The sequence below is a fragment of the Pleurodeles waltl genome, chromosome 2_1, assembly GCF_031143425.1.
Source record: "Pleurodeles waltl isolate 20211129_DDA chromosome 2_1, aPleWal1.hap1.20221129, whole genome shotgun sequence".
NCBI classification, from domain to species: Eukaryota; Metazoa; Chordata; class Amphibia; order Caudata; family Salamandridae; genus Pleurodeles; species Pleurodeles waltl.
This window is the reverse complement of record NC_090438.1, coordinates 890946967-890960065: the sequence shown is the minus strand read 5'-3', so window position 1 is coordinate 890960065 and position 13099 is coordinate 890946967. Positions and strand designations below refer to the sequence as shown.

General features: G+C 40.0%; 1 protein-coding gene across 1 annotated transcript in view; it reads right to left on the bottom strand.

The window, feature by feature from the left end:
* The window catches only part of LOC138269580 (cytidine monophosphate-N-acetylneuraminic acid hydroxylase-like), a 680173-nt gene that overhangs the window by 87004 nt on the left and 580070 nt on the right, over positions 1-13099 (bottom strand). The window contains exon 12 of the mRNA XM_069218806.1: positions 5534-5650. Within this exon, the coding sequence (XP_069074907.1) occupies positions 5534-5650 (117 nt within the window). The remainder of the gene's footprint in view (positions 1-5533; positions 5651-13099) is intronic.

The window sequence follows — 13099 nt, the reverse complement described above, 5'->3', positions numbered from 1 at the left end:
AGGCCTGTCTCTCTCATACGATAACATGGGGGCTACCTTTAAATATGATTAAAGTGTAGATTCTCCTAGAGAGTTGATGGACATGTGGAGTTTCGGGTCCCTGAACTCACAATTTAAAAATACATCTTTTAGTAAAGTTGATTTTAAGATTGTGCTTTTGAAAATGCCACTTTTAGAAAGTGAGCATTTTCTTGCTTAAACCATTCTGTGACTCTGCCTTGTTTGTGGATTCCCTGTCTGGGTCAGTTTGACAGTTGGGTTGTTTTTCACCTCGTACTAGACAGTGACACAAAGGGGGCTAGGGTGTAACCTGCATTTCCTGATTAGCCATCTATGCTAGGAGGGAGGGGTGGAGTGGTCACTCTCATCTGAAAGGACTGTGCCTGCCTCTGATAATGCAGACTCCAACCCCCTGGTGTGTGTCTGAGGCCTTGCCTGGGCAAGTCAGGATTTCACAAGTAGGTGTGAGTCCCCTTTGAAGAAAGGTGACTTCAAAGACTAAAATGGGTATAAGAGGGGCACCCAAATCTACAGACTTTAGAAACACTTCTGGAACCAAGAGGAACCTCTGCCTGGAGAAGAGCTGATAGCTGAGGAATAAGTGCTACCCTGCCTGTGACTGTGCTTTGTGGAGCTTTCCTGCAGTGCTGCTTCTGCCAGAGTAAGAGGGCAAAGACTGGACTTTGTGTGCCTTCCATCTTGTGAAGAAATCTCCAAGGGCTTGAGTTAGAGCTTGCCTCCTGTTGTTTGAAGTCTCAGGAGGGACAGCAAAGACTTCTCTCTGCCAGCACCTGGAGTCTCTGGAGAGACTCCTGCTCCGACAAGTGGTGCCCTATCCAGTCCCTGGGACCTTGAAAGGAAAGCTGGTGGAAATCCAAAGAAATCGACTTCGGACGACTCCGGACCGACGCCGCTGCTGAATCCGGGAACGCCGCCTGCACCCGACGCCGTGACCTTTGCTGGAACGCGACGCTCTTCGCAGGCCCGACGTCGCTGCAGCCCCGCTGAAGTCCGCGACTCCGTGGAAGTCGCCGCACCATGTCGTGACCGACGCCGCTCGAAGTGCACGGATTCAACGTTTCGCACAAACGCCGCGATCCCCGACTTCGCACATCGGCTTGTTTTCACACTTCACCAAATGTACTGTACTTGGGGGTCTACACGACTCCGTGTCCGGCGCCGCTGGTGTCGGCTTGTTGGGAACGACTCCGTCACGACGCCATGTTAACATCTCATCGAAGCATTTTTGTTTCTAAACGCTATTTTTGAGTTTAATCTTTAAAAATTCATAACTTGACTTGTGTATGTCAATTTCTTTTCATTTTGGTCTTGTTTTGTTTAGATAAATATTTCCTATTTTTCTAAACTGGTGTTGTGTCATTTTTTAGTGTTTTCATTGAGTTACTGTGTGTGTTGGTACAAATACTTTACACTTAGCACTATGAGGTTAAGCCTATTGCTCTGCCAAGCTACCAAGGGGGTAAGCAGGGGTTAGCTGAGGGTGATTCTCTTTTACCCTGACTAGAGTGAGGGTCCTTGCTTGAACAGGGGGTAACCTGACTGTCAACCAAAGACCCCATTTCTAACAAACATAATTGGTCAATGTCTCTATAACAAAACAGAAGTGGTAGCTCACTGTATATGCCTAATTCCATTCGGCCTAGGTGGACCCCATTCGACTGCATCTGTATATAATTTACAATGACCATCAACCCATCTGAAAAGAAAGTATGTCAGATAGTGACAGGTATAGTGTGTTCTAAACGTTGTACTATGATGTTTCACTGATATTTTGGAAGTACTTGAGTTTGCAAAATAGTCCATGTCCTAGAAAAAGAGTTTTAAAAAACCTAATTACACTACACTTAAAGTAGTGCCAATTAACACAATAGAGTAAACAGATGTCAAAATATTATAAGTAAGCTAAGTATCTATTTCCTTCCTCATGCTCCTTCATGTAGTGTATAAAGTGACCTATGAAAAGAGTTAAATAGTGCAACATCGAATAAACGCTGGAATTAGTGTATTTATCTTTCTGCAATATATGGCAAAATGTGTCTGTGTGGTTACAAAACATGTGAATAAGCAAAAACCTGTTTAAGGCTTAACAATTACATTAAATATCACTGGGGACCTCATTACAAGTTCTGTAGATTTGAGTTTGGTATTTTCCTGTCGTCCGGAATTATGGTACTAGGGACTTTGGTGATTCTGGGAGCCAGGGAAAACTAGCTGGGTTTACGAGGTATACCCGGGATGTACATTAAGAAATAAAGAATTACTTGGGGCATGAGATATACAACATCCAATTCCCCGAGAAATTAATGTTCTCCCCAAGAAGCGATTAACTCCTGATAACCAGGACCACTGAGATTGCCAAGGAACTCGGATTGATGCCCAGGTGGCATATAAGATCAGTCTTGTGACACAGCATTTCATACTTTATAAACAACATAGTACCATGTCCCTTCATTACAATTGCTAGCACCTTTCCACCGCTACAATATCAGTGGATGCAGATGGGAAGAACATTTGAAGAGGCACAAAGAAAAACCATGCAGCCTTCGGAGATCCTCCTGATATCTCAAGGCCTTGTGAAATTGAGGCCATTTCCATTTGAGGGTTTTGCGTACCTGCTCTTCCACCTTGAGAAGTCACCGTGTACATAGAGCATCATTAGGAGTTTGGCGGTCGAACAAGCTGAACACCAAACTCGCAGGGAGGACGCCACTCCCATGGCGGTGGTTCCCCTCCAAACATATTAAAATGTTCCTGCAGGGATGATCGGCAGGAACATTGTTTTATGCCATTCCCGCAGGACTGACCGGTGGGAACAGTGCTGCGGTATTGGTCTCAACTCACTTAAGGGAACGAGGCCTATACAGTAGTACACCAGCACCATCGGAATACACACTGTCTGCAAAGCAGACAATGCCCATTCCAATGTTGCTGGGAAGGGTGGTCCCTGCACTGCCCATGCCCTGTGCCTGGGCAGTATAGGAGCCTCTCTGTGGCCCCCGGCACTGGCTTTCCACCGGGAAAAAATAGGAAAGGCTGGTAGAAAGCTAAGTTGTAATCAGCATGGTGGAGCTGAATTCAGCGTCACCGTGGCTGAGTAAAACTCGGACCACCATCAGCCCATTGGGAACAATGTTAATGGAAGTGACGGTGTTCTCCTGGCGGGTCCGCCCACCATGGTTGTCATGGTTGCCTGGAGTGCAGCCGTCCAACCATCACAGTGAGTGTGGCAGTACGAGGACCACCACACTCATACTGAGGCCCATAGTATTTGCTCACACATACATTACTAGTGCTTTTTCTGTACTTCAATTAGGTCCCCCTCTGTGTTGTTGATAGGTACAGATTTGGGGCAATTTTTAAGTTTCCCTCATATGACAAGACCCTTTATCGATGTGGTGTCCTAAGGATACATGGTCCATGTTATGATCCCTATTTGTTATAATTTTTATGTATCGCTGCCACTATTTTCAGTTCTCCATTTTTGAGGCCTCGATATTAGAAAGTTCCCAAAGTTTTTCCCCTGAAAAGTCTGTTAGGAGATTGTAAATCCCCTGCCCTAAGCCTCTGGCTTCTGTAGGAACTTGCTGTTAGTAGGCATTTTTTTACTATTTCTCAAACACTCACTCTACATTGTGGTAGTAGTGGCAGTTTGCTGGTTTGTGCAGAGCAAGGCTATTTCAGGTAAACCCCTGCCAGGCCTACAACTGCCCTTACCTCCTTGGTTTAATCTACTGCGAGACGTGAAACAATTTTCAGAGTTACAGTGCTGCCACCGAATACTGTGAAAAACCAAAGAATCACACAAAGAACAAATGAGAAAAATGGGCCACGCTCATTTAGTTGTATAGTGGTACCGGTGTTGTGTGTTTCTTGCAGTGTGTTTTGGAGCACATGGTCATAAACATATTACTACAGCATGGTGTAGTTACACACTGGTGTACAGGCAACATTTTCAGTTGGAATGGCCACTAAATTGTCAGAGACATTCAGTTGTACAGACAATAATATACTGTGCACAACTAATAATACGGTGGCATTAGGGCGATTGCATGAACACCTGCCCCTCTATTCCCGTGTTAATCTGCGTATCCCAGTTTCAGCTGGACTTCACTACTGTAGGTGCTCTTAGTAAATTGCTCCACTGTTTCCTGGAAATATGTCTGTGCTATATTAATAATCTTACAAATTGCATGGCCTTGAATTGTAGAGTAGACATATATAGATGAAGGGACTTTTCTCTTCCAGGATACAATTAGATAGAATCTGCTGTTGTTTGACTTTATACCACCCTGATGGCTGCATGGCCTTTTTAAAAGTACAAGGGCACTCATTTTTTAACGTTAGTTTGATGCAAGAATTGCCAGTTTTGGTGGTCCATGTTTTTCTTGAAATTTAACTGCTTCACTTAGAATGTTCGTTTGTCTGTCCGGAAACATTCAAAAGTTCCAATGTACTATATAGTACATATACGAGAACAATAGTTGTAATTGTATGCTACTAGGGATTTTGTTTGAATGAGTGAAAACTCCCTCTGTGACAGAAAATAAGAGTTATATTCCTGTTTTGTTGGTGTTGGTGTTGGTCTGTCGCTTAGAATCTTGTGTTGGGAAATAAATTCATAATTTCTCCTCATTCCTGTAATTTTCAGTCAAGAACATTCCTTATAATAACTCAGGGCTGGATTTACCGAGCCACTTAGCAGTTACAAGCACATGGCACTGGGTGCAATGACCATGCACTGGGGACCCTTGTCCCCTGTGCTGGCCATTGGGGTGGTGCACATGACTCCTGTCTTTTATAAGACAGACGTCAAGTGGTATGGATGGATTTGCATCAAGGAATGACGCTAGACTGGTTAAAGGCATTTTTTTTGTCTCTAACCTGCCTAGCATCACTTTTTGGTGCAAAACCTCCTTCCCCCACACCGCCACCCCCATCCGACTAACTTCATTTTCCCAGAGGCTAGCCCGCCCTTTGGACCGACTTGTGGGGTTCCATAAATTTGACACCCGTCTGGAGCTCTGGAATGATGCAAGCCGGCACTATACTTTTTGATGCAAATCTGCATTTGCGCAGTTTTGCGTCAAAAAGTACAAATATGGGCCTAAACCTGTTTTGCATAAAAGTAATGAATTTGCAAATCGCAAAATGGGTTTAGAAGGGTATAACACCCAGATATTTGGAAGGGGCATGCCAAAATATAAATCCCTAGTGAGACTTCTATTTCGGAGGACCAGAAATCTGTCACTGTTACTACGGAGTAACTCGTCCACAGAGATCAAACTCAGACTCTTAATGAGTTGCACTGTGTGATGCGACTCATGAATATTGAAGAGGTAAGTGAGAATATATCCACTATGATTTAGAATTTAGTGAACCAACCAATTAATGCATAGGCCTGTTCACAATACTCCACACTGGTTACAAAATACTGGTCACAATGATTAACCTGGTAATCATAAGTACATAAGAACATTCTTTATAACAGCTGAAATTGCAAAATAAATCTTACTTCTTCATATGGGTGATCACGAGCTGGCCTTTCTTCTGGAAACGAGAGGTCAAGAAAGTCAACCAAATAGTTAAACCCTCCAGCCAGAGGATTGAATTCTTCATCGGTCTCAATCATCTGTCAAAAAAAAAAGGAAAACTTTACTAATTAAGATGCCTTCGTATGTATGCATAAGTACATTGTAAAAAATACATACTGTAGTAATCTATATCCTACAATGTTCTCGATGCTTTAGTCCGAAATTCTCTGATATTGTGACTTTTCTCTGTCTTATTGGTGGTTTTTCGTTCTTGTTGGTAGTGCTAACAAAACAACATATTTTGGGAGACTTGCTACTGGATAGTGGCAAAATATGAGGCTCTAGTATTCCTGAACCTGTGGAGATGGGAGGCATAGTGAGATTCCTAATTAGCTTCCCATTGACTATTGTGAATGTAAATGTCCTGCCCCCTGTTGAATTTCAGAGGACTTATAAACTTCACAAGGGAAGGTGGCTGAGCAATAATTACCCAGCCCTATCATAGTCTGTCTACTGCACCCCTATCAGGCATGTCTGATACTCCAAACATACAGAAAACACAGCTCACACATATAGAACTGTCATAAGATATAATTTACAGAGGATTTCTCCTTTGAAACAAACCTTATCCTCAAGAAATTCCTAACAATGAGAACCTCACTCACAACTAAAGCCATAAGATATGGCTAATTGGGCACTGTAACGATGTTGATAGCAATAAATGGCTAGAGCTATGATAGACATTGAGGCAAAGCCGCAGGACAGTAGACTCCAACTGATAACACTTCTTGCCTTGGAACCTAAACTGTGTGTGGATACATTACAAGTCACTCTAAGATGCCGAAGAGAACTCACAAAAGAGATAAAGACAAATCAAGATTGCCTCTTAAAACATAACCTCTTTCTCTTTTTTGTTTGACTTTATAAAACTAAGAAGAGAGGGAGTATCATGTTGAAAAGCCATTGAAAATGTGCAAACTGCGCACAAGTAATAAGACATATTGTACTTTTAAAACGGTAGTGTCAGGAAGAGAAGTGAGGCACAGCTGTCCTTCAAAGATGATAACACTCAAAAGAGTGTTACAGGTTTTCTTAGAACTCAGTCTCCAGTGAATACATTTATACTACCAGAGTTTATCTTACCAAAACCAGGTGAATCTATTTGTTACATACAGTAGGCATTTAAAACAGAAATAATTGACCACTTTTAATTACTTTTAGTTGATGACAAAAGAAACAAAAGCACTGATAAGGCACATAGCAGCACCTCTTGCAAGAAATATAAACAAAGATTAGTAACATGAAACTACATATGGGTGTTTAAACATAATACTGAGTTTTGAAAATCTTGATCAGAATATCATCACAAGAAAATTGTGATGTGGAGAATATGGTTGACAAGATCTTGCAGGTAAGAATATTGTTTTGAGTGTAGTTTTTAATACCATTGGAAAAACTATGCATGTACATAATATTTTGCAATGTTTTTGTAATGTTTGTGTTTGTTTTACTGCAATTTTGTTTGTATTTGCATTGCATTTGTGCTTTTTAATATTTTTATGATTTTTATAGAATAGTGTAACTTCATTTTTGCTTAATTAAATATATCAATTTTAATGGAAATTATTTTAGTAGTATTTTAGAAGCAGAATGTAAGGTTCATGCGGATATGGGTTCCGAGATTTTAAAGGATATATATTCATGTTTGCTTTTATTTAATCATTTTTAAAAGAAAGTATATTTAGGTTTATACTGAATTTAATTTCCATTTTTTTACTTCTTAATTTTCATTTTTTTAATAATGTTTTAACACATTTTTTAAATGTATTTTTATATCTTTATTTGGAATCGTTTTTTGCTTCCTATGTATTATATATATATATTTACATTAGGATTACATCTTTTAATGTTTTTAAATCATGACATATAATAATCATTTAATGTTGGCTATTTCTTTATACTCTTTCATATTCATTTTACATGTTTTAATACATTTTATTATTTTATATAACTTTTTAAAGATTTTTATTTAATTTGTAGTGTTTAATTGTAATGGTTTACATGTTTGTTTTTATTAATAGTTTGTTTATTTTATTCACTTTGGGTGTGTATTGCTTATTAAGTGTAATATTTTAAGAAAATGTGTGTATTTTTTAGTTTTAATGCTACATGTAGAATGGTTTCTCTTAGGGAATTATTTTGTTTAAATCATTATTAGCTTTCCCAAAATAGTTCACTTTGGAATAGGAATAGTAGTTTTGAACAGTTTAGTGTGCACCGCATTCTCCAAGGTGGTTTAGAGTGGAGTGGGAATAGTAAATCTGACTCATTCGGTGTCCAACAAGTTCCCCAAAATGGTTTAGATTGGTGTGCAAGAAGATTTTACTGGGTGTGCTGTTCTTTAAAAGTTTACTATGTAATATAATGTATAATGTGGTTTAGAGGGGGATAGAATAAAAATAGTTTTTTAGTTTACTATGTTTTGTAGTATTGGTTGGTCTGCAGTTGGTCTGTAGTGTTTGAGTGGTGTGGCAGGTTAAAAAAACAAAAAAACACTTGTATATTTTAATATATATTTTATTTTGACATTTCTAAATGATCTGACATATACATATTTTCACTATTTACACACTTTAATGTTTATACAATGGAAAAAAACACATATTTTTCAAACAATACATTTTCCATATATTCATTTCGGAATGTAAATGAATAAAATGTAATTTTGTAATCTTACATATACATATATAATTGACCTTGTAGCTTCAGTCTAATACAATTTATAATGCTTTATCAAACAGTTTTAATCAAAATAAGATGAGTGTAAGCATTTTTGATAATAATATATATTTTTCATAGTATATGCATTAATCAATTCTATCAGTTTATTATGTTAATTTATAGTGCTATTTCATATATAATTTACAAAATGTTTTAACATGTTTATTGCATTTTTACACATTTAAAAAATATATTTTTAGATTTTTTTTACATATACTTTGCATATTTTTCTTAATTGTTAGGAGGTTTGAGTTTATTTTTATTACAACATAGTCTTTATTTTATTTCCATTTCAAGGCCATGTTTTTTACTGCTACCTATTTTTTAGCCTACTAACATTGTTGTTTGGTAATTTCAGTCCCTGTTGGTAACGGTTTCCTGTTGCTGGTCTACTGATAAGGAAATAGTACGTTTAAGTTATTATCAGTAGTTTTGGAGGTAGGGGGATGTGAGTCAGGGCAGTTAATAGAGAATAGTATATTGGTTTGTTGTGATAGTGCAGTTTTGTGTTCGGTTGGGCTTTTTGGTTTAATAGGTAAGTGAATTAGGCCTAGGAGTAATGCGTATAGTGTAGTTAGTTTAGTTATTCGTCTTTGTGATGTCATTGTAGCTGATAAAAGTGGATATGTTGTTTTGTTATAGGTTCTTTGGTCCAAGAGTAAGCCAGTGCTTCTTTTTGAAAAAGTGTTTAAAGGAAATTTGTTTGTAATATTTAACCAAATTTCTTTTTAATTTTCTGTCAGTTTTTGGTTTACAGGAGGGATTTTTCTTTTCTTTTTTTTCTTTTTTATGTCTTCCTAGGACTTTGAAATAATTATGGATGTACTATTTAATTTTTTTAATTTAGGAGTTATTTTAGTCTAAATTTTGCAGATTTGTTTTTGGTGGATTGGAAAAGCATCATGGACAATAGCTACAGAATTATCAGTAGATTCACGTTTTTTATTTTGGATGGGAAATGTGTTTTATGGTTTTATTTTATTTATTTGTTTCACTTTTTCCAGCTATAGGGTATCCAGTGCGCCCTAGCACCCACCCACAGGGAAGACGCTGGCACTCCCCATGAGAGCCCCTCCACCACATGCTCCCACCAGGGATGGCAGCGGAAGCGCTTCCCTTTCTACCCCCTCCCCTAGTGCGATGATGAGTTAGGCGCATGCACGGTTCTCCAATGTTCTCATAAGGAGCCAGGACACTCTGGAAGTGATTTCCTTCCATCGTGTCATAGGTCCAGGACCTTTTTCAAGTGGGTTCATCTGTTGGGGGAGGAATCAAAGTTGAAGAGGCACACCAGGGGGAAGTAAATAGTTTTTTCCTTTCCTCTGGTGTCTCTCTTCTGTGCAATCCTGATATGCGATCACAGCAGGGACCTCGATCGTGCAGCAGGAATGCAGCCACTAGACACCAGATATGTGTTTTTAGTGCAGGGAGCAGCCCTCTGGGCAAGGGTCGCTCCCCCAAATATTTGAGCTTTTGTTTAGCCCAATCTGTACTCCGAGGATTGAAAGCCAATAGGCATCAGGGATTGTGGTGTATAAGTATGTGCCCCCTTAGGGCTACAATTTTCCTTTGTTTCCATGTTTTAGGCTGACCTGCCCCCGTGGGGATTGAAATGCAGTAGACACAAGGGATTTCAAACCTCTTCATGGTGGGGAGTGACCCATTAGGAAAAGGTAACTCCCCAAATGTTTGGGCATTTGTTTTGCCCATTTCTGCTCCCTCTTTGGGCAGATCACCCATTTATTTAGGTCGATCTGCTCCCAAGAAAGGTCGAAAGACCACTAGACACCATGGACTTTTTAGTGTATGTATGCTGGGGAGCGGCCCCCTTGGACAAGGTTCTCTGCCCATTTTTGGGGACATGTTTTGGCCATTTTATACCCCCCCGGGCAGATAAGGCACTTATTAGGCTGATCCAAACCTAAGGGAGGTAGAAACTAGACACTAGGGTTTTTATGGTATATGTATGTTGGGGAGCAACTCTGAGGGAAAGGGCTGCTTTTTGCCCTCACCCTGAGGGCATTTTTAGGCTGATATGTCTCAGGGTGGCAGACAAGCACTAGACACCAGGGATTATATATTTGATATATGTTGGTGGAGCAACCCCTTTGGCAAGTGTCTCTCCCCAGTATTTCCCACACATGTTCTGGGTGAGATCAGACTTTTTTAGGCCAATGTAACCACAGGAGGGGGGAGAACACCACTACACACCAGGGAATATGTTTCTTTGTCTGCATGTGTGTGTGTGTCTGTGTGGACTGGAGTGTGACTGTCGTTTGGATGATGGCGTGTTTGAACTGAAGTTTTTGCTAGCAGTGCGTGTAGACTGGCTTCCTGCTGTGTATGGGTAGTGTTTGGATGGTGGAGTGTGTAGACTGGTGTTTGACTTGTGTTTGTCTGGTAGCTGTGGCAAGGGTCATTCCTCTCTAGGTTGCCAATTTCTTGTGTTTGCTTTGTGCCCCCTTGTGGGCCAGATTGGACTTTTGTGATACTGGTCTGCCCCTAGGGGAAGACTTCATAGTGTTTTATAATGTTAACAATTTCATTTCTTGTCATCATTAGCATTTGTGATCTCAGGGGCAGATTTAAGAACCCTTAGTGCCTCCTTTCTCCGCATTAGCATAATTTTTTACGCTAATTTCACCCAACAAGGCCAAAATTGTAGGGTTACAAAGTGCATGGCGCCACTTTGTAACCCGTTGTGCTACATTATGCCTGCGCCAGGCATAATGTATGCAAAGGTGATGTACCCCCATTAGGGGGGACGAAAAAATGGCAGAAAGAAACCTAAGAGATTTCTTTGCATCATTTTTTGACACTTTTTATGCCTGCTCAATGCAGGTGTTAAAAGGAGGCACACCGTTGTTTACAATGGGCCTCCATGGGCTTTGCAGGATTAGCATCAAAAATGTCTATGCTAATCCTGCAAAGGTCCAAACTAGGGTCCAAAATTTTGATGCTAGTCCCTAACTACCGCCATGGTGCGCCGTATCTTAAATACAGTGCACACGTGGTGGCATTAGGGGGGCACAAGAAAAGTGGTGCTGCACTGGGTGCAGCACCACTTTTCTGAAACCTGGCCCCAATGTTTTATTTCTCCTTTTTATTGTATTGCAAAGCTTGTCATTACCTTGGTGGCGACTCCTGCTTGTGCTTTCGACACAAGTAGGTCTACAAGTTGTGCAATTTCATGTGTATGGTAAGGAAACTTTTCCATCATTTCTTTAATGGTTGTAATATTTGTAGCATATTCAGCTTACGATTTAATTATTTTTAAATTCAAGTATGGATTTGTGCTAGATCTGTATTGTGATATCTTTTGTGTATTTTCTGTGTTTTCTTTCTAGTGGGACATCTTTGATGCTTGCTGTGTCTGTGCAGAGTAAGTGCAGGTGGTCCTTGGCTAGCTGTCTGTGGCAAGTGAGATGTATCTTTTTTAGAATATCAAATTCATTGTGTGGATTGTACTGTTTTTTTCCAGATCATTACGTCACTTGTTATATATACTGTGTGATTGAGTTTGTTGCGTTCTAATTTGACACAACATTATTTATTGTTGTCCTGTTTGTTGTGTTATTTACATAAGTGGGTACTACGGCTGTAAGCTGATCACCCAGCAGGTTGTAGGTTTGCTTTTTGAATCATCCTCTGAACATGGTTCTGAGACTGACTCTGCCTCTGAAGCAGAGGACCAAGTTGAAGATTCTGGCAGTGAAGTTTCTGACCGAGAGGATTCATCTGATGATTAATCTACTATTAGTGCTGATAAAGTATCTCTTTCAGAGGACAACCATGATATGCCGGTAGTGCAGTTAGTGCAAGTTAGACTGCAGCCAGGGGCTGGAATCTTTCACACTGTAAGTGCTAAAACCTGGGTTGTCCCTAACATGGTGCAGCCTGTTTGCCTGGCTCCAGTGGAGTCTCAGGATGTAGACTCAATGCAGAGAAAGTTATGCCTCTCAGTTTCTACTGTTTATTGATGATGTATTTGTGGATGGTATTTTGGAGCAGACTTCTTTGTATGCAGAACAGTTTTTGAGGGACAACAGGGCCACACTTAAGACCAACACAAGAGCTTTCAGGTGGACTTCCACAAATCTCCATGAGACCAAGCAGTTTTGGGATTTACCTTTCCTGATGGGTGTGATACAGAAGCCATCACTGTTTCTAAATTAGTCAACTGCCACAAAATCACTCCGATTGCAACTGTCTCTTAAAGAGTCAACCTCTCCTTTACCATTTAATAGATTGTTTCTCAGAGATCTATATTCCAGAGAAAGATACACCTGTGCATGAGTTGCTGGTCTTGTTCAAGGGTTGTTTGGTTTCCAGACAATACAGTCCCAGCAAGAGATCACGTTATGGTATTAAGCTTTATGTGCTGCGTGAAAGTGCCACTGGATATGTGTATAATTTCAGTGTGTACACTGGGAGGGATTCTTCAATTGACACCCCGGTTGTCATTCCATATTTGGTTTCAGTAAGAAATTTGTGTGGGAAGTTGCTAGAGCACTCATTCACAAAGTTCACCATTTATATGTGGACAATTTTTACAGTTGTTCAAATATTTGAAGAATTGTTCAGAGTGGGCACTGCGCCATGTGGCACAATCCACTCTATCCATAAAGATTACCCCAAGGAACTTGCGTGTAAAAAAAGCTGAAAAAAAGCTGAAAGGGTACAGAACAGTGCTTTGCGCAGTAATGAACTTCTTGCTGTGAAATACTTATACAGAAGAGCTGTCCCCATGCACACAACTATTTATG